Source organism: Ceratosolen solmsi, unplaced genomic scaffold, assembly GCF_000503995.2.
Source record: "Ceratosolen solmsi marchali unplaced genomic scaffold, CerSol_1.0 scaffold15, whole genome shotgun sequence".
Classification (NCBI taxonomy): Eukaryota; Metazoa; Arthropoda; class Insecta; order Hymenoptera; family Agaonidae; genus Ceratosolen; species Ceratosolen solmsi.
The window spans coordinates 2,762,986-2,784,998 of NW_011948434.1; the positions used below are offsets into that span (position 1 = coordinate 2,762,986).

At 22.7% G+C, this 22,013-nt stretch overlaps 3 protein-coding genes across 3 annotated transcripts; 2 read left to right on the forward strand and 1 right to left on the reverse strand.

Moving 5' to 3' along the window:
- Nucleotides 1-5,478: 5,478 nt before the first annotated feature.
- LOC105364794 (uncharacterized) lies at nucleotides 5,479-12,156 on the reverse strand. The gene is made up of 8 exons (XM_011502822.1): nucleotides 12,075-12,156; nucleotides 11,774-11,878; nucleotides 9,071-9,174; nucleotides 7,732-7,942; nucleotides 7,379-7,432; nucleotides 6,350-6,492; nucleotides 5,657-5,811; nucleotides 5,479-5,543 (listed from the first exon to the last, which is right to left on the reverse strand). The coding sequence occupies exons 1-8, from the start codon at nucleotides 12,154-12,156 to the stop codon at nucleotides 5,486-5,488; spliced, it is 912 nt and encodes a 303-aa protein (XP_011501124.1). The 3' UTR covers nucleotides 5,479-5,485.
- Nucleotides 12,157-14,166: 2,010 nt separating this feature from the next.
- LOC105364861 (spermatogenesis-associated protein 5) lies at nucleotides 14,167-17,364 on the forward strand. The gene is given in 7 exon segments (XM_011502890.1): nucleotides 14,167-14,403; nucleotides 14,486-14,671; nucleotides 14,743-15,631; nucleotides 15,633-16,104; nucleotides 16,215-16,481; nucleotides 16,608-16,927; nucleotides 17,361-17,364. Coding segments are annotated over 7 exon segments (2,319 nt in total). The 5' UTR covers nucleotides 14,167-14,222.
- Nucleotides 17,365-18,331: 967 nt separating this feature from the next.
- LOC105364795 (uncharacterized) lies at nucleotides 18,332-20,176 on the forward strand. The gene is made up of 4 exons (XM_011502823.1): nucleotides 18,332-18,537; nucleotides 19,425-19,515; nucleotides 19,614-19,789; nucleotides 19,872-20,176. The coding sequence occupies exons 1-4, from the start codon at nucleotides 18,462-18,464 to the stop codon at nucleotides 20,174-20,176; spliced, it is 648 nt and encodes a 215-aa protein (XP_011501125.1). The 5' UTR covers nucleotides 18,332-18,461.
- Nucleotides 20,177-22,013: the final 1,837 nt, after the last annotated feature.

Below are 22,013 nucleotides of genomic sequence, written 5' to 3' on the forward strand. Positions count from 1 at the left end.
AAACTTCGAACAATAGCTGCGTTATACGGATTTTTCATACGAGTTTGGCCTGCAGAGTCCGTGATTGTATTGTAGAGCTCTGTCATAAATTGAGGAGGCGTACCTTTGTAGCTATCTTTCTTGAAATTTCCTCGGATGCCTAGTGTCTATTGAAAATCACGACCGCATAAGTCCCAATGAAATATTGAGATCCAAATGATAAAAAAGCAATGTTTTATAATATTCTTACAACAATCTCACCTCCTTGAATTCCTCCAGTGCCTCATCTTTCTGCAAATTGACAGGTTCACCTTGTAATTCGCTTATTCCAACGCCGTCAGAGTCCCAGATTGGCTGCAAATTGGAATCTCCCTCGAATAATAACTCCATTGCGCTGAGTTTGACGATTCGAAGTTCGAAAATCAACATCATCGTAGTAATCAACAACATCCTCACCATCGTTGCCCTCATTCTCACCAAGTTGTTTCCCTCACGATAATTCGAAACACAGATAACTAACACAATTAGCTAATGCCAATAAACGAGTAGGGATATAAAACGTCAAGAAGAAGAGTACGAAGATAGATGAAGAATAGTCGAAAAACAGCTCGTAATCGCAAGCCGACGGGGGCTAGGCAATCATTTCTTTGCGCGCACCAACGTTTGCGAAAAGCTTTCTTTTCAAAGCGAGAAAGGAAGTATAGAGAGTTCAAACGAAACGTCCGCGACATGTGGGGCGTCTTCGGCTCGCCGAGTCACCTTTATGCGAGACCACCTCCCCCGCGCTCTTGCTCCTTCGCTCTCGTTAGCCCCTTCCGCCCGCTTGATCGCGAATCGGATTGTCGCCCTCTCCTGCGAGCGCGGACTCCATTAACTTGAGCCACGAAATCATCAACAACGACCAAGTCCGTGAGAGAAGAACGCCAAGGCATTATGACAAGACATCGACCACCGATAGAATTTAATTGTCACTTGTCTTAATTCCGATACAATACATCAAAGCGAAGAGGTTTTTTTACAATTAGAAAAGTAAAATAATTAGTAAAAATTAAATTTTGTTCTAGCATATTATGGTATTTTTCAATATAATTTTTAATATTACAGCAGTTATATTTACAATATGCAATCAATTTTATTAAATTAATGTATTTACTATAATGTTGTACCACTATGCATAGGCTAATTTATTAAATAAATTATTATCATTAGTACTAGCCTTATAATTATCATCACCGTTGATGATCATTCTTTGTTTTGTTAAAAAATTTTTTATTTGCATTTGTTGGCTTTGTTATCTCGAATTCATTTATAAGGGCCAAATATTCCTTAGGTAACATAGTGTTGTGAAATTAAATATTTTTTTATAAAGTCTCAACTAAATTTCCAACAATAATGATCATTCTCATAAAATTATTATAATATTCTCCTTGCTTTTCATGAAGTTGCTATTACAAATAATTGACCAACGGTTTGAGGTGAAACGATATGTAATTTGTAAGGCAAGATACGGCGCTCAGTGTGCCGAATCAGCTTTGAGAAAAAGCTACAGGAGACAGACGGATATGGCGAAAAAGTGGCGCCGAGCTCGCGCAAGGGCAGATAATAAACTTCATACAAAGAGAAAGGCAAGCTGCTTCCTAAATACGCCGATGATTAGTAAGCGGTCAGAAATGTGGCCCGGCATGTCGCAGTTTTCGAATTATTTATGACGTCGCATCTCCCGACCATTTGTCAATCTGGCATGTTTTGCCATCGCATCCTATTTTCCGAAGAGCGGCGCCGGCGGCCCACGCAAACCGCGCGTAAAGAATTCCGAGTGCGGAATTCAAATGAGACTTCGCGCGCTACAACGCAAGCTCTCGCGTGCCAACCACTGACGTGGTCAACGGACAACACCGACTCAAACGAAATCGGCGCCTACTATTCTGCCCTGATCTTACGATTAAATTATTATGGGAGCATGGAGCCTGAGCTCTTTGTCCTCTTTTATCCTAAGGATTTATTACTCTGCATCCACTCCAGATTCGGATAATCCCTTTATAACCTTTCTTCTTACTTACATTTCAATATAATATCGATATTTGATTTAAATTGACTTTTTAGTACATCAATATATCGAGACGAGTTATAAATTCATTGTCATGGATCCACTAATGCTTAAGGTCAAAAATTTCTAACTCCAACGTATTGTTTAATGGTCGTACATATAAAATTATTGAGAAAGATAAAGTGCGGCGAAGGTATTTGTTAGGTATCTTTTTGAATATGTTTAAAAATATAGAAGCTATTACAAATATCATAAACTCTTTGTTAAAAGACAAAAGAATAGAAAAAAAAAACATTTAAAGTTGAGATTGTTACACCGAGTAGATTCAGCGTATCATCTTAATAATAGTCATTTCAGTAAATTAACTTTAACAGTAAGATAACATCCCCATATTCTATTGAAATTATTTTAATGTCAACAAATAACACTATAGTAAGGCTTAATCAATTTCATAGAACACTTTGTAACACTTTGTAGTACAAAAATCTTTTGACAGATTTTTATTTTTATTTTACATGTAAAGGTGAGACTTATTGGTAAAAGGCTGTTTTGGTGTTTAGTTTTTAAAGGCTTGGTGATTCAAATTCTGTTTTAATAAATTTAATTTTCATTCGATCTATTTTTTTACACATGATAATTATATACATAAGTAGAATGTTTTCTAATTATTGTGTTGGAAATAAATATTACAACAACCGAACTTTTATTATTTTTATGGTTAATAATTTAGAATTAAATGATATTTATTTTTTAATTCCATAGAAACTATATATTTTACTTTATAGTCCTGAAAGGTAAAAGTAAAATATATAAAGTAAAAGATTATATATAAACAATTATATATTAACAAAATTGTAATTAATAAAATATCCTAATTATTTTTATAATAAAATAATAAATTAATAAAACTTCAATAACAAAAGTTTATGAAACTAATTTAAAAAGTAATAATCGATCCGATCGTTTAAACTATTCTACTTTGAGCTATTTTCAGTTATTACCACAAAAGCTATTCTTATTATTATTTCCATTACTGTTATTAGAATCATTTCTTTTCATGAACTCATTCTTGAACAAATAAATAAAATTTATTTTTGATATAATCGATTGCTTGTAACTAAAGCAATTTATTTAAATAAGATTCGTGCAAAACTAATATTATAGTTTATTTTTTATTTTAGTGTAGCAGAGTAAAATTTATACTTTACGATCTATGAAGCATAACGTATTTCTGGAAAATGTAAGGTGATAAATTGTTTTTTCTAGTAGTAAGTGTGACTCATAAATATTATATTAATCATAGATGTTATTTTCTTTAAAGCGTTTAAAACAATAAATAAATAAAAATGATAAATCAGAAATATAAGTAACCGACTAATTAAGAAATAAAATTTTTAATTATAACCTGAATAATATAAAATACAATATAAGATTTATGCGGAAGAAATATGAAAAATTGAACAAATTGATCTCATTTTGAAACAGAAAAACATAGATAATTTTAAACATAAAGTCAGAATTCTAAATCATCATTATTTTTAAAATGTTACTTATTAAATGAAAGAAAACTGTTGTAGAAAAATGTAAATCAAAAGAATCTGAATATAGTTATTTAGTAATGTTTATTATTATTTTTTTAATTCTATTTATACGATATTAATAAATATTTTTAGTATCGTTAAAAAAATTTCTTATAATTTTTAATTTATAATAAACAATTTTTATCATATTGACGATTTGATTGCTATGCAATTTATACTCTCCCAACTATTTTCAACTGATTTTTTCAAAATATAATTATTTGTTTTAATTTGTAAGTACACAATATTCCTTAAGTAGGAAATATAATTTTATTTATCTTAACGAGTAAAGACTTTTTACTTTGTTAAGGTAAAAATATAAGTATATGTATTGGTTTAAACAACAATTCAGCTTTGTTATGAGATAATTAAGAAATGGATTATTTGTTTATATAAAAAATATTTTATTGAACATTTCGTTTTATCATTTTATGGTGCAATTTCAATGCTAATATGATAAGAATATTATTGGTTTTTGTAATGCAATTATTGCAACACCAATTATATAATTGAAAGTTTTTATTTTTTCCCAAATATATGCCTTATGTTAATACATATTTCTTCTTTAACCGTAATCTTCTCTTTCGGTTTTCATACACAGTAATTTTTGAATACTTCTGACTTTTTAAAATTGAAAATATGAAATATTTGATACAATTGATGGAGAGTTGGCGAATACATAATGTTTTTTTTTGTATATGAATACGATTTTATAGTATTTTTGTTTATAATATATTTTATATTAATATTTCGTTGGGCATTAAAAAGATTTATGATTGAAATAGAATACTAAATTTATATTTTATCATTGAAAAAAGTTAATAACAGTATTTACTTATTTTTCGAAATATTGGTAAAATTGAGAATATGATTATATATATATATATATATATATATATATATAATTATTATCATTTTAAAATAATAAAACTGTATAAATGCAATTATGCATAACCATAATGTAATTTTATTTCACTCTATCACATGATGTAACTTAAAATTGACGTAGTGGGCAATATATATGTACTCATTACTCAAAATACAAATCGAGTTGAGAGCCAGAAATTAGTTAGTTTACGGCTTCCTTTGGTTAACAAGATGCTCAGTATAAGTAGTGAATGTCTGTTCAATTGTCCCAAACGAACACTATGCTTGCTCACGCTACATGATCTCCACGACAGATCTCTTATTCTCTGTCTTTTTATCTTCCTTCTTCCCCCTGTAGCCCGTCCGCCAATCTGGTTATCATGAAATCATCGCAACAGACTGAGTAATGATTTGTGTTAAAATTGCTCAAGGACTCGCGATTCATTTCCGTATTGTCGGACATCAGATTCAATAAACTTGTTTCTCTATAAGAATAGAAGAGTTTTTAAATTCAATATATATATAATTGAAATAGATTTATATCAATAAAATACTTTATTGAAGGTACGAGAAAATTAAATATTACTAAAATATTTTCTATTTTAATATATAATGAAATAAGATTTAGTGAGATTTTCATTCATAAAATATTCAATACTATAATTAATTGAATAGATTATTTCACAATAAAATAAAGTATGAAGTCAATATGGATCAAGATCTAATCTATTTAATAAATGTATGAAAAATATAGTATTATATATTTAAATTGTAATGAAATAAATGAATAAAATAAATCTAAATTTTCATACACTATATATATTTAATTATTTATTTATTTACTTATTAATAATAAGATTATTAATATTGAGATATAATAAATAATATTTGATCATATAAAAATTAATATTTATTTATAAATTAATATTTCATATATTTTACAACATTAAAAAAATAGAAAACATCATGATCGCACTTTTATGTTTTACAATTTTTAAACTTACAAATTAAACTAAACACACGCACATTGAAGTATTTGGATAATATCTCTTTTCATTCCTCGCCGTGTTCTACAGGATAGAAAAGCCAAATAATAATTATTAATATAAAATTGTATAATTTATAATTTATACAAAGCAATTTCACATAAAATTTTTTAAATTGTTAAAAATAAATAAGGTACCTATATTCGTGAACCTTAAATTTTACAGCAATGCAATTTTGATTCTTGGAATAAACAGCAGCAAGGCACTTTGTAGGATTCTTCTTATCTCGTAATATACACGTTTCCGTAGTATTGCCAGAACATTCTCCAACACATTGACCGATATTTATTTGCTTACATATAAACGAAAAATTAATTTTCCTAATATTAATATGATATTAATATACTTAACTTTATTAGTCTTGCAATTTTTACTAACATATAATATAAATATGATATAAATATAATATAAATATGATTTCAAGTTTCAAAAAAGTAGTTTACTAAATACCATACTTTAATATATATAAAAATTTTTTAGAAAAAATATTTTTTAAACACTTTATATAATTAAGCATTCGATATAAACGTAATTGATATATTCAATATTTGTTAAACATTTTTTAAATACTATTAATAAAATTTTATCAATTTTATTAATACTTTTGAGAAGTAATGAATTAATTATGAAATTGATAGATACTAATAGGGAATTATGCTATATCATTTTTAACCAAGCAACAAAAATGTTAAAATATAAGAATTATATTTAATTTCATCAAAAATAATAATACAATCTATTCAACAAATAGAAACATTTGAGAACGTCACAATACTTTTTATCTTATTTTTATTATGCAAAAACCTAAATTAAATAACATATTTACTTACTCTCAGTATTGGTTTGGCCTCCGCTATATTCATGTCTTCTTTTATTTCAATACCACTAAAGTCCAATATTGTCTCTACACGGTCCATTCTATGACAACTTCCAGTGCAACTACATCTTTCTATAACTTGATGAACTTCGTCACCTACAATTTGTAAGAAAAAAAAAACAATCTTATTATGTTTATAATTCTTATACTATCATATTAATTCATAATTTATTGTTACTTAAACAATCTAAATTACAGAAATAAGAAATATTTCCCTTATATTTCCTATTATTTCAATTAACGTATTTAAGGTTTTCTTCTAAAAATTAATTTTAATTAATTTTCCTTATATATTTCTTTATTACCAGACATAAAGTAAATTTTAATATAATCATTATTTTCATGCATAAATTTACTGTTGTTTAATATAAATTTTTTTAATTACATCGAAATAAATTTATTAATTGAATATACTATATTGAACATTTTAATTTAAGAATATTCAATTTTTTAAATTTATTATTCATTATTTATTTTTTTTATTGCTTTAATTTATTATTCATTATTTATACATGATATAATATTACGTAACTGATTTCCTTACTTAATTAACCAAGATAAATTATAAAATAATTTGTTAAAATATTTTAATTATTTAAAAATTGCATACTATAAATTTTATGGATTAATAATTTTTGGAAATGTAATTTTTAATTAATAGCAAACATTAATTTTTGAATTAATGATGATATTAGAACGTTTCTTAATTTGCTTTGTACTCCATCATTGCTGTGAATAAACATGTTTAAATTAATTTAAATATAAATTTTGAATCTTGTAGTTCGAATAAAATTTTATGTATTTTAATTTTCTCAATATAATCTTTAATTATTTTCAGAAATCTCAATATATCTGAAGTTATTAATACTTTTTCAATGTAATTGCAAGAATAATCTTACAAAAAAAGTAAAATCAGTTTACGGTTTCATAAAATTTCTTTAAATTAATTTATCATTATTAAATAATAGAAACTATATCTTACCATTTGGTCCATGTATACTAACGGAAGAATTTTTAGTTGGTCTGCAATGAAATTCTAAAAAAATTGAACAAATAAAATAACTTATAAGTAGATCATTTTTTAAATTGTAATTGTATTTAACAAAAATATTTATACTACACAAAATTTCTGTATTTTTATTAGAGTTTGCTCTTGGTATAATACTATAATAATTCAAATATATGATTTTCTATTAAATTTAAATAATTGTAATATGATTTTAGAATATTGAATGCCCTTTAAAAGCTCGTGTATTCATGTTTAAAAGCAGTTGTTGTAAATAAATATTTAACTAAATTTCTTATATCTAATAGATTATTATTAAATCCACATACTTTTGCACCGACCAACACAAATACCCACATCTATTTCAACTTGATACGGAGTTCCCATATACAAAATTTGTGAATATACGTCTCGTCGACATTTTTGCCCTGTAGAACAATCGCAACTATCGATAACTTCAATCGTTTTAACACCTTCTATTGTTGAAATTCTATCTAATCTTGCTGTTCTTGGACGACATTGCGTGTTTGGCATGCATTTCTGTAATTGGAATATGTAAATAAACATTTACAAACATGAAATATTCGATTATTTGATTATTAATATTATTACACATGTAAATATTAGTTAAAACATTTAATTTATTACTAATATTTAAATATGTATAAAAAGAAATTTTAAAATATGAGTATTTTAATTAAAATATTTCAATTTATCACAGATTATTTTTTATATTTTATTTATAGCTTAATACAATATTGTACGTATCTTTAATATGTATACAATATTTAGATAGTATGGTATAAAGATTATGATATTTTTATTAAATACATTAAAAATTAATATTGATTTTATACGAAATAACAATATAAAGAGTTTTGAATACGTTAACTTCAACAATACAGTTAAAAATTAAAAGAAATAAAAACAAATAGTAATTCTTTAACTATTTTCCATTTAAGATTAAAATATTTATAAATAATAAATTAAAAATGCTGATTCAACGTACTTTATAAGTATTATATATGTTTGATTATAGTTTTCATACAATATAAATTAGACATTCAGTTTTTAGTAATTGATTAAATATAAGTAATGATTGTACTATAACTGGCCAATTAAATACTTTTACTTTTTTGTACATAAGAAAAATCATAAATTATATTACAAAAAAATAATTTTAATATCATGCTATTTTTGCACAAATCAAATTTTTTTTTTCATTTGTAGCATATATTTACCTTATTGAAAAGTATATTGAAAGATATAAATAATGAACAAATTTATATATAGCTCATCTAGCGAAAATATATTCATGATATGTCGCAAATACATTCACGTAAGAATTAAATTTAGAACTGTATAAAAATATTTTTTTCTAAGGGAGAGTTATTTTAAAAATTTTACACAGTAAAATATTTACATATATGCAATAGTATAAAACATTTACAAATATGCAAATAGGAGCAAACATTTATAAATAGATTCATTGGATTGTACTTTTCTATATTCATTTTTAATTAAGTAAAGTACTACATTAAATAATGAGTAGAGATAATATGTCGCTTTGTTCAGTTTCACTAATTTCTTTTATGTACTTGAAAATTCACTTTCAAATTTTACACATAAAAACTATTTGTTTTAATAAAATTATACGTAATTTTTTACCTGAATCGCAGGCCGACTAAGATCTCCGGAATCATCAACAAAATGTCGATGACAAAAGCTTTTGCAATATCCAGTATCAATTTGAATTACTTCACCAGATATACCTTTAGTAAATCATTATAGATTAATAATTAAATTAAATTAAGGGTATTTGAAATCAATAAAATGGTAATAATAAAATAGAAAATTTATTGAGAAAGTTGAATACAGCATTCAATGATAAAAAAATTATACAAATCAATTATATTATTTCTATCATTACATTACTTGTTTTTAATGGAATCATGTTAATAATTGCAACTTTTTAATATTAGCTTACTTAAAAGAGTTTCTTATTGATTGCCTGATAGTCTACAAACGGTTTTTGTAACTTTTTCCGCATAAATACGTATTATTCTTATTTATTAAATTGTAAACCTGTAATAAACGTTCACATCCTTATTTACCCTTATTATATTATTTTTTAACATTTATTTAAATTTTCAATCGTAACAAATTGGCATTTTACATATTTATAACTGATTTAGTTTATTTTAAATATAATATAACCTTCTATTTTCTATCTTTTATGTTAAACCTTTTATGTTAAACCTGTGTGTTTTAACCTTTTCTAATTTAACTAAAATTTATTAATAATTCTATCTATTATTTTTGTATAAATAAATTTCTTTAAATTACGTTATTTTCTTAATTTCCCTTATTCATTATTAGGTTTATTACAAACATTTATTCCACGTTTTTGTTAATGCGTTTAAGCCAATGTATTTATTGTAGTATTTTAATAAATACTTATATAATGTGTAATATAATTCTGATTATGACTAACATTAGGCATTCATAGAGTTACCAGTAGTATTTTACAAGTATTCAGTTAACTAAATATTACAATGTGATTTTTCTTCTATAAATTTGTACATTTCTTAATACATATTATAAAACATTTTTACATATTTGATATATTTATAAAAAATAAAATATAATATCATTTAATTGATATTATTATTGTCATTATATGCAATATAAATAAAATAAAATTATAATATAATCCAATTATGTAATAAAATAATTGATTGAATTTCATAAGTAAATACTATTTCATAATTTTTGTAAGAAAAATTTAGGAATAGTAATGGCTATTATATGTTATATAAAACATTTGAATTAAAACATTTAATTAAATTTATTTAAAATCAGAAATCATTTAAAATATAATTATATTTTCTATTTTAGTATCCCTACTTCATCCATATTTATTATTTTACAAATAATTGTGTAATTTTTAGTATACTTTAATTTTTTTAATACATTATTAAGTTATTTTTCAAAAAGACTTATATAAAGGTACAATATCCTTTTATAGTTGAATTCTGAGGCAAGAATAGAGAACAAAAAAATAAAAAAGTGAAGAACACAAAATAGCGTATCCCAATATATTTTTAGATGCGGCGGCACTCGTGACATTTAAGTATGCGCCATGTGATTTATTACAAGAATATTGAAGATTTATGCGCTCACATTTTAATCGGGCGTTTGTAAAATTATACCATTTGTTTTTTTTTCAATTGGTGTTCATGTTTCAATGTGAGTATAGTTTATTTTGACTTTCGAAAAAAGTGAGCACATAATTTTAGAAAATGATTTTCTTTGGCTATAACTTTTGTAATAAATTAATTTGAGCTAATAAAATAAAGAATATAATTTTGTAGTGTTATAATATCAAGTTACAAGATACTTTTATTTGTCAAAATATTTAAAGCTTTGAGACAATTTATAACTAAAAATTTAATTGACATTGGACGTTAATACATAATTTTATTATAATTTTAAATAAATGTTTTAATATAATTTAAATATAATTTTAAATCTATGAACGATTGGGTTCATATTAATCATAATGATTATTATTTCCATAAAATATTTTAAATACAAAAAATATATCCATATACATTCCAAAAATTAAATATTAAAAAGAATTGTTTTAATTAAAACCTGAATTATTTAATTTTACAAATATTTTAAATTACAACAAATATAAAGAAAATTAAATTTGCTATAAAAGATTGAAATTTCAGAAGGAATTTTACAAAGTTTGTAATTATAAAATTATAAATAAATTATGCATAAATATAGAATATATAGATATATAGGAAGCAGAAATTATATTTTAATTATTTACATACTTACATTAGGAAAAATGTATTATTACTTATGGATGTGATATAATTACCTTTTTTTACATAATGCTTAATAAAGAAATATATAAAATTTGAATTTAATATTTAAATAGATATGGTTTAAAAATTTTAATATTTAATTAACCTTTCTAAATGTATTAATAATTAATCATAAGGAATTTAATTTGTATACTTATTTCTTATAAAATGCGATTTTTGCTAATTAAAAAAAAAATATATATATAATCTATAAATTTATTACCTGATTTAAATTACATTTATTTTTCGTAAAATTTAAGGTATACTATTGTAAAAATATATTTGTAAAGTACTGAAAGATAAGCCGGATATTGCATTTGATTAAGTTTGACATTGCCAATTGACCGACTCTTTAAAATCTGTTCAGAAATAATGTACTCAGATATTACATATCTAAGGTCTTGATAGAATTTAAAAAATTATATTTATAAAATTAGTACAATTATGTTTATAATTTATTAATATTATTGAAAAACACAAAAAAACTCACCGTGGCCAACGTCTATCATTTTTTTTTGCCTGACACAACAGAGATATTTTCTTACATTTGGAATTGAAGGTGTCACTTGTTTTTCCACTTTTTTATTTCCTTTAACTGTGGATACCAAATTTCAATTTTTCACATTTTATCTTTTAATTACATTTCTTATTGTCACAAATTAGAAATAATTAATGTATATATTGGAATACCATATACAAATTTTTTTAATCATATTTTTATGTTATAAAAATGGATTTTAGATTTTCTATTGAACAAATAAATATTCATACATAAAAACTTAAATATTTACCTGTATTAAAACTATCCAAATTTATAATGGTTACTAACCAAATAATATTTATCCATTGTTTTGGCATGAAAATGTTTGCCATTTTAAAATTAAATAATTAAATTAATTTAAAGATGCTAATTACATTGCATTAATTTGAATAATATAATGATTATATTGTATTATTTTTAAGCCATATATATGTATTTCTTTGTTTGTTTGATTGTTTATGTATGCACGTGTGGGTATATTAATGATTTTCTAGATAAAGTATGATAATTATTCTCATGCATAACATCCAGTGTTTATTCCATTAATTCTTATTCTAGTGCAAAATTTTTTATTAAAATACGTAAAGGTGCACTATATAAATAGATATTTAAAGTATAAATGAATTTTTGTTTAAAATATTTAAAATCAGTTTTACAGTATATAATATTTATATACACTTTAATATAATACACTTTAATATAAAATAATATTATTGTCAAATTCACGTATATATAATTAGATGAATAATGTATGGTAGAAATTGATGGTATGCGCCCATGTGGATTGCAGTTCGCGAAAAGACTGACTTAATATGGTACTTCGATCTTGTTTGAATGAATCGGAGCAACTATCATTGACAATTAGTATGAACTCTATTATGTTTGTCTTTTTGCCTCTGACAAAGTAGTTTTGATATAAGAATATTTTTTGTCAAATTTTGTATAAATATACGTTATTTCTAAGAGTTTGGTGTTGAAAATTTGCAAAAAAATTAAATTTTGTATGTAAATTATTGTAAAATCGATCGTATACAAAATAAATAATTTAAACCTTTTAATAAATCTTTAAAAAAAAATTGGTTACTTATTTAAAACCATTTTTAAAAAGTCGAATTATAAAATAAACTATTTTCAAATGATAAGCGAGATGTAAATTTAACATGAAATACATCCCAAAATTATATTTGTTTTAAAATTGTTTAAACTTGTTAAATTCCTTCAAATATATTTGTAAGATTAAAATTATAATTTTGTTTTTAATCATTCCTTTAAAAATATCTACATGAATATATCGAATGATTATTAATAAGTATTGATAATTACTAATTTTCCTAAATTAAGTATTTGCCAATCCGATAAATATGGTTTGAATCGTATATGCAGTATTTCTAAGCACAAAGTCAATTAAAATTATTACAAGTTACCCTATATTATTTAAATTGTATACAAAATATTAGAAATATTATGAATACTATTAACAGTTCTATTACAATTATTTATTTTAAATTAATTAATTGAGTTAATCATCATTAAATGATAATGGTGAGTGAATATATGAACTTGTTAAGTAGAGAGACTTCCAAACTCTTTAATATTGATTATCGCAATTAATTATTGGTTAATTATAAGTATAATATTATTATTACTTTAAAATAAGAGATAAAATTTAATCGTTCTTTTAAGATACTGGGAATAACTTCTAATACCCATAATTATTAATTAATATTTTATATGTACATGTTTTTGTATTGATAAAATTAATTTTCATAAATTATAAAATTCAAATTAAATAATCCTATTACAAAGCTAATTATTTTTAACTGATATTTAAATAATAAATAGATATTTATAATATTAAAATAGACAATATAAGTTTGCTATAAAAAATATTTGAATAATTTTATTATTTAAATATTTTTATAAAATATTGTTGTAAAATAATGTTATAAATTATTATTATATAAATATTTTTTGTATCAGTATAATTATTATTATTTTCTTAATTAAGCATTAATATAAGTATCTTTATTTCTACCACTTAGAAATTTCATTGAAATTTCAGATGCTTATATTTATAATTGTGTTGAAAATTAATTATTAACCGCACTTCCTGATATTTCCTAATTCTTATTACTATTTCTTTGTAATAGGAATATTTCAATATGGAATCTATTTTTCTTATAACCTCTTAGAATTTTCACATTGTTTAAATAAAATTTATAACATGTAACATATCAATATATTGTTTTAGAATAAAGTATTAATAGGTTATTTATTATCAGTGTTCTATTTAATTAATTGGAAAGAAATTATTTTTATTAATAATTAAATAATTATTATCTCATTAGTAAGTGAAAAATTTTAATGATTTAATAAGATTTAATAATTTGTTTTGAGTATGGCATTAAAAACTAGAAAAAGTTTATCTTTGTGGGTAACATGTGAAAAATGCCAATGTATTATAGCACAAAAAGATACAACAATTCATGAACAAAGTTGCCCTCCTGAGGAACCATGGAATTATGGATTTATTAAAAATGGTATTTTTTATAGCACAATAGAAGTTTATAAATCTTCAGGTGATTTTTCTAAACATAAATTGAATAATATTTCCATTTGTCTGTATATGATAAATTTTGATAACTGTATATTAACTTTTAGAATTTCCTAAATATATAAGTACACGAGAATCACACAATATAGTTTTTATGTCTGAATCAGTATTACAATTATGTGGATTTTCTATTGGTGATCCAGTCATAATTAGTAATAAAGGTATTGTTATTGTAAAATCAGCTTGGCCTATGAATGATAAAAATTTAACTACAATTTTTTTAACAAAAAATGGTAATTTATTAAATATTTATTAAATTTATTTTATAAGTAATGAATATTAAAGAACATTAAAATGATTATAGCGATTGAATTAGACAAATTAGAGGGTTTAGTAACAATTGAGAAAATGAAATCAAGTCCTTATATTGCTCAAGAAGTACTTATTGAGCCTGTTGGTAAGAGCCATACAATAAATTTAACAACAGAATTTAATGTATTAATAAAAAATTATAATCATGAGAGAATATTCTGTATTGGTAATAAAATAATTATACCATATTATGGAAAAAAATTTATTTATAAAATTATAGATATAAGAGCTGATGATAAATTATTAGATAAATTTTCAATTATGAATATATCTAAAGATCTTAGTAGTAATACAAATTTATATTTAATTCTTTATTCAACAAAATGGACAGTTTTAGAAAATATTGAACAAAAGGAAAAAACAAAGAAACAAAAGCGACACAGATTAGAATGTATAGGTGGTTACTTGAACTTAATTGAAGATTTGAAAGATGCTTTTAATATCGGACTTGGAAAATATGGTAATATGGAAAATTTTCATATTAGCAAAGGTATCCTATTGTATGGACCACCTGGTGTAGGAAAATCCATGATTTCTGAGGCATTATTATCTGAAATTAATGCTCATGTAGTCAATATCAATGCATCAGATATATATAGTAAAAATTTTAGAGAAACAGAATTAGTCTTATATAGCATGTTTAAAGAAGCTTTTGAAAAAGCTCCATCGATTATTTTTATAGAAGATATTGATACTTTGTGTCCAAGAAAAAGTAGTTCTATGACAGATCATGAAAAAAGAGTTTTAGCAACATTAGTAACACTTTTTGATAGTTTACAAGATAAGGATAATAAGGTTATGGTTTTAGCTATAACCTCCAGACCAGATACCATTGATTCTTCTTTAAGACGACCTGGAAGAATAGACAAAGAGTTTGAAATGTCTTCTGAAAATAATTGAAAAAATGCCTCATTCTCTTAATAATGTGGACATAGATCAAATTTCTTATGAAACACATGGTTTTGTTGGTGCTGATTTACATGGTTTATGTTCTGAAGCTGCAATGAATGCAATTAAAAGCAGATCGCATTCTCAAACGATTTGTAATTCTGATGAAATGTTAGTAACAAGAGATAATTTTAATCATGCATTAAGCATTGTAAACCCATCAGCGATGAAAGAAGTTTTAATAGATGTTCCTAATGTAAATTGGTTTGATATTGGTGGTCAAAAAACATTAAAATTAAAACTTGTGCAATCTGTTGAATGGCCTTTAAAACATCCTGAAGTCTTTACAAGACTTGGTATTGTACCTCCTAAAGGAGTTTTAATGTTTGGTCCACCAGGGTGTTCTAAAACAATGATTGCAAAAGCATTAGCCACTGAAAGTAAATTAAATTTTCTCAATATTAAGGTGATTGATTAGATAGATACATTGTATAGAAATATTGTTTGTATTTATATCTAATTTATAAATTAATATTAATATAGTAAATAATTGAATATAATTAATAAATATTTTAGGGTCCAGAACTGTTTTCTAAATGGGTTGGTGAATCAGAAAAAGCTGTGAGAGAACTATTTAGGAAAGCACGACAAGTAGCACCATCTATCATATTTATTGATGAGCTTGATGCTTTAGGTGTGGAAAGAAGCACTTCTTCAAATAGTGCAGGTAGCAGTGTGCAAGAAAGAGTTTTAGCACAACTACTAACTGAACTAGATGGAGTTACGGCTCTTGGAAATGTAACATTAGTAGCTGCAACAAATCGGCCTGACAGAATAGATAAAGTATATAATCTCATAGTATATTATGTGATATTGCCAATTTAAATTGATTTGTAAAAATGGATTTAGAAAAATTGTAAAAAAGAAATTTTTATGTACTTAAAAATGAACATATTTTTGTTTAATTAGGCACTGCTTCGACCAGGACGTTTTGACAGACTAATTTATGTTCCATTACCAGATTCTGAAAGTAGATTAGAGATTTTTAATATAAAATTAGGCAAAATGCCTATATGTAAAGATGTAAATTTAAAAGATTTAGTTGATTTAACAGAAGGCTACTCTGGGGCAGAAATACAAGCAATTTGCCATGAAGCTGGTATGAGGGCATTAGAAGAAGATATTAATGCAGCAGAAATTACAAAAGAACATTTTAAAATAGCTTTGTCAATTGTAGTTCCAAGAACTCATCCAGATGTAATCAAAATTTATAGTGATTATATACACATGTCACAGTAAATAATATTAATTATCTTGTATATTTTTAATGTTACATGAATGAAAAGTGCATTTACAATTTATAGATATATAATTTTTTAGTTAAAACAAGAATAATAGATAAAATGTGTACTTAGACTTTAAAGTAAATATATATTTAATTATTTTTATAACAACTGTAAATAAAGAATCTTTGTAATAAAACAAATATTATCATATATATTTATTTATAATTAAGACATAATCTATTTTTGATAGTTCATGTTTACATTTTTCCCAAGAATTACATTTAAATGCAAGGTCTACATCTTTATTACTAAAAAATTATAATCTTTTATATGATTTGAATTAATTCATCTTAACGATATTATGAGACATTAATTAATTAAATAATCTTAGAACATTAAAATTTTAATAAAAATAATTTTCGTTTGTTTTTTATAGTTAATATCCTGAAAAGTTTGGATTCATTCAACCTCAAAATTTTTAAGTACTTTTAATAATTTTAAAATCTTTAAAAAAATGTCTGTGCTTGTAAAATGCGAAAAAGCAAGTATAATTCCAATAAATAAAACTACAATGGAAAAGTACATTTATATTAATTTTTTTAAATTCATTTTATTGAAACTAAATACATTAAAGTAAATGATTTCAATCCTTAGACAAAATTCCAATCATTCAAAGACAGAAACTTGTGTAAAAACTTGTTCTCTACCTTCTCAACAATTTATGTAAGGATTTTAAAAAATTATAAATTATATTGTTACAAATATATATGTATGTAAATTTACTAATTAAATTATTTTTCTTTACTTTATCAATTACAGACAAATTCTTCCATGTTCAAATGCCTTAGTTCAATGTACAATGGTTCAAGGTGGTTGTAAATGGAATGGAGTTAGAAATATACATTATATTCCTATATTAACATCATGCTGCTCAACTCTATGTTATAATACATTTCCTTAATGCTATTAATTTTGTAAATGAAATATTTATTTCATTGAGTATTAACAAATAATATTGCAAATATATTAATTTATAAATTTTTAAGCCAATTGACTTCAAATGTTTATTTTCAAAGATAATCATATGTAATGAATATTTTTGTTTATTAATAAATATTATTACTTGATTGAAGATTTTATCAGTGATAACAACTTTTTATTGTCTATATTTGAAAATATTTTAATCAAAATAATATTTTTTTGATAGTTGTGTTAATTTTTGTATTTGAAATGTTTATAAATTTATAAAAATTGAATCTTTATGCATTATTCAGTTCATTATATATATATATATACGTATCGTACTGGTCAAATTATTATTTTATGTTTCGCGGGATTCATCCGTAATAAGGAATATCAGAAATGAACTAGTAGAATTTCATTTTATTCCTGGTTATGAAATATGAAGGAGACATAAAAATTACATACATGTTCTTTGCTTAGGATGTACTCAATCGCGAGGAGATTAGTCGTGTAATAATTATTTTCATGTATATACAATGATTTATTTATAAAATTTTTAATATTTTTTCTAAAAATGGAAATTTTATGGAATAAAATTAATTTACCTCGTCCACCTTATCGGTCATGGGAAATTTCTGTAGCAGAATTCAGTAAATATATATAATCAATCTAACCTATAAATATCCAAATACAATAATAATTTTAGTTAAAATAAAATTATTGATGTTATTTACAAAAAATTATAATGAATTATTTAAATTACATTGTTTGTATATTGTTTCCATATATATATATATAGACCAATAATATATATATATATATATATATATATATATATATATATATATACATAAAAATAAAAATTATAACATTGGTTTTGGATATTTAAAATATTTTTTTATTTAATTTTGTAAAAGTTATGCATTGGATTTTATATTATTTAGATACAACAAGATTTATTGAAGTCATAAAGATCACGTTAAATGATTTTAAAATATTTGCAATATTAAATAAAGAAGCAGCGCTTCTTAGTCGTTTAATTTATCGTATGAAAAGTAAATTTAGACATGATAAAGGATTTAAATATATGGAAAAAGTGAATCGAGCATTATTAAATTATTTAACTATGTCATTTGAAAAAGAATATGAACTATTAAATGAGTATACAGAATCAAATAATGATAAAATTTCTTTGCCTTCAAAACAAATTATTCAATATATTTTAGTAAAAACGCAAGGACTTGCAAAATTAATGTGTTATATTCAATCAACTGCATTGGCAGCTGGAAATATTTTAAAATCAAGAATACATGTAGGTCAATTATGGTCTGTTGCCTTAATTGCTTATGCAATTATTAGTAGAATATGGTATTATTATTTCATTAATATTTTATATATAATAAGTAAAATAATAAACTACGCTTATCTTTTATATTGATATTTAAGTTTGATTCTAGGATAATATCACGATATATAGTAAGAAAATTATGTCTGTGGTATAAAAATATTTATAATTACTCTAACATTTTTAAAACAGTTGGAATACCTTGGTTACCAGATGATTATGTATTACCTGAAAATTTATCAAATTGGCTAAATTTAACATGGCTTAATGATGATATAGAAATGTATACATTTTTATATATTTTTTCATATAATTTTTATATATATGTAAGATTTATAGAAAAAATTATAAAGCTTAAATGCTTTATAAATATTTTTATAGGTTGTCAATAAAAAAAAAACAGAAAAAATCAATTTTTGATTTAATTGAAGTGAATAATTCAGTGGAGTCAAGTTCAGCTATTATTGATAATTTTGTTATTAAAAATTCAAGTAAAGAAGAAAGTAAATCTAATGTGTGTCAAAGTGCAATAATATCTCATGAGAATGATTTAGGAAGTAAGCTACTTTTTGTTAAGTATAACTTTAAAATAGAAATGTATAAAATTTGTATGATAAATATTTTTAATACTTTTTTTAGAACCAATAAGTCGAATTAGTTTTGGCAAATCTAGCTGCACTTCTACTAGTAATAATTGTATTAAAAAAGGAAAGACAAATATTATTAATGCATCAAAATTACTTAATATAAAGACAGAAAAAGATTTAGTGCGCTTATTAAAAAAAGAATCTTTTCCTGGCTTTGATAAATTACAATGGAATATGTTTCAAAATCATTTGAAGAAATTTTTAAATAGATCTATCAAAGATAATATAAAAGATACAGATGTACCATTGTCTAAAAGAGTTATTAAACAAATTCTTAAATGGATAAATAAGTCGTAAACACTTTTTAGATTTTATATTTACATATAATATTATATATGTTATATTATATATAATATATATAATAAAAATATAAGTTTTATATATGATATAATAATATATTATTATTATCTATAAATTAATAATTTAATCAGTTATGTTTCCAAGTAGAAAATCGGTGAAAAATATTTCAATGATATGTAAACAAGCTTTTGAATATTTCTGATAATCCTTTAATCATGTATAATTGGATTAAATAAATAGAGATAAATGTTTTAATCCATCTAGTGTATGGTTTCATAAACAGAAATGAAATGTATAAGTGATAAATTATTGTAAGAAAAATAAACTTATAAATTTAATAAAAGTGTTCTATAGTGGTTTTTTTTTTAAATACTAACAGAATTTTATTTTTCAAATATTAAGTTATTTGTTTTCAAACCAATTAAATATAAGATGATTATTCTAAATAATAATAAAAATTCCACTTTTAAGAAAAAGAAATATATTTAATTTTTTTCTTCATAACAAATAGTAATTAGACCATATTTCTAAACCATAATAAGTAGTAGATATGCTCATTATTTTTAGTCATTATGTAGTATTAGCATTTTTTAATTAGTTTTTACATATTATACTCAAAATTTTTTAAATATTCTTCACCACTATAAATTTTAATTATCCTTATTAATTAACGTAAATTACATTTGTTGTTTTATTGTTTTACTTGTAAAATAATGCATAATTACATAAAATATTTAAAATTGTATTATTTAAAAGTATATATTTTGATTAAATGTATGATTGATTTTATACCTAATTTTTTTCAAAAAAATTTAATGTTATTTTCTTTTAATTTTTTTCACAAAAATAAGTTAACATTACTTTAAATTTAAATGTTTCATAATCCTTATCTCAAGCATAATTATTTCTATTAAAAAATTTGTCCACTTATTTTGATATAAATAAATACTATAATCTTATTTGTTTAAAGGTAATATAATAAATCATATATTTTTACTCAATAATTAGTAGTAAACATATTTGTATATTATATATCATTTAAAAGAATTCTTTAAAAAATATCTATTCTTATTTAAATAATTTATTATGATCCTTAGTAATTGAAAATTTACAGTTTTCTTATTAATATTATTTAGTATATATTATTATTATAATTTAACTCTGAAAAAAAGAAATATGAATTGTTTGCCTTTTAGTACACACTCATTGAAAATAAATTTTGTAACAATTCTCTCTCATTCTTTAGTAATTATTATTATTTATCATAATTTATTATTTATCACTACTGAAGTATAATAATTGTTTTAATAATTAATGTAATTTTAAAATTACAAGAAATCTAAAAATTTAATATAAACAATTATAAAATTTTATATAGAATATTTTTAATCAATAAATAAAAATTAAATTTGGTTCGTGATATATTTAGCCTCGTTTTTTTGTACCTACGTATTTATTACGTAATAGTTACTTTTGAACTTGTAAACGAGTAACTTCAAGATAAAAAACAATAACAAATGAAGCTTTCAAAAACATTGCTAATATTTAAAATTAATAAAAAATTAAAAATAAAATAAGCATTAAAAACAAAACCTTAATAAATAATAATGTAGAAATTACATCAATTTTTTAATTGGAATAGGTCAACAATTTCACATACTATAATATTTCTGAGCGTCTCTATATTTAGAAGCTTGTTCTATCTGTTTATTTAAAATACTAAGGGCACCAAAAATTAAAAAAAAGTTTTATATATTATTATTTATGTATTTATTTAATATTATATTATAGTTTTATTAAAGATATTTTTCAATATTATTTTTTCATGACTCAA

What these genes read in the sequence shown, in the direction of transcription:
- LOC105364794 (XM_011502822.1), bottom strand. Translation starts at nt 12,156, where the DNA reads ATGGCAAACATTTTCATGCCAAAACAATGGATAAATATTATTTGGTTA. An exon ending in TTAGTCGGCCTGCGATTCAG is followed by an intron (nt 7,943 to 9,070) that starts GTAAAAAATTAC and finishes TTCCAATTACAG; the next exon opens with AAATGCATGCCAAACACGCA. An exon ending in TTGTGTTGGTCGGTGCAAAA is followed by an intron (nt 7,433 to 7,731) that starts GTATGTGGATTT and finishes CAATTTTTTTAG; the next exon opens with AATTTCATTGCAGACCAACT.
- LOC105364795 (XM_011502823.1), top strand. Translation starts at nt 18,462, where the DNA reads ATGGAAATTTTATGGAATAAAATTAATTTACCTCGTCCACCTTATCGG. An exon ending in CTTAATGATGATATAGAAAT is followed by an intron (nt 19,516 to 19,613) that starts GTATACATTTTT and finishes ATATTTTTATAG; the next exon opens with GTTGTCAATAAAAAAAAAAC. An exon ending in TCATGAGAATGATTTAGGAA is followed by an intron (nt 19,790 to 19,871) that starts GTAAGCTACTTT and finishes TACTTTTTTTAG; the next exon opens with AACCAATAAGTCGAATTAGT.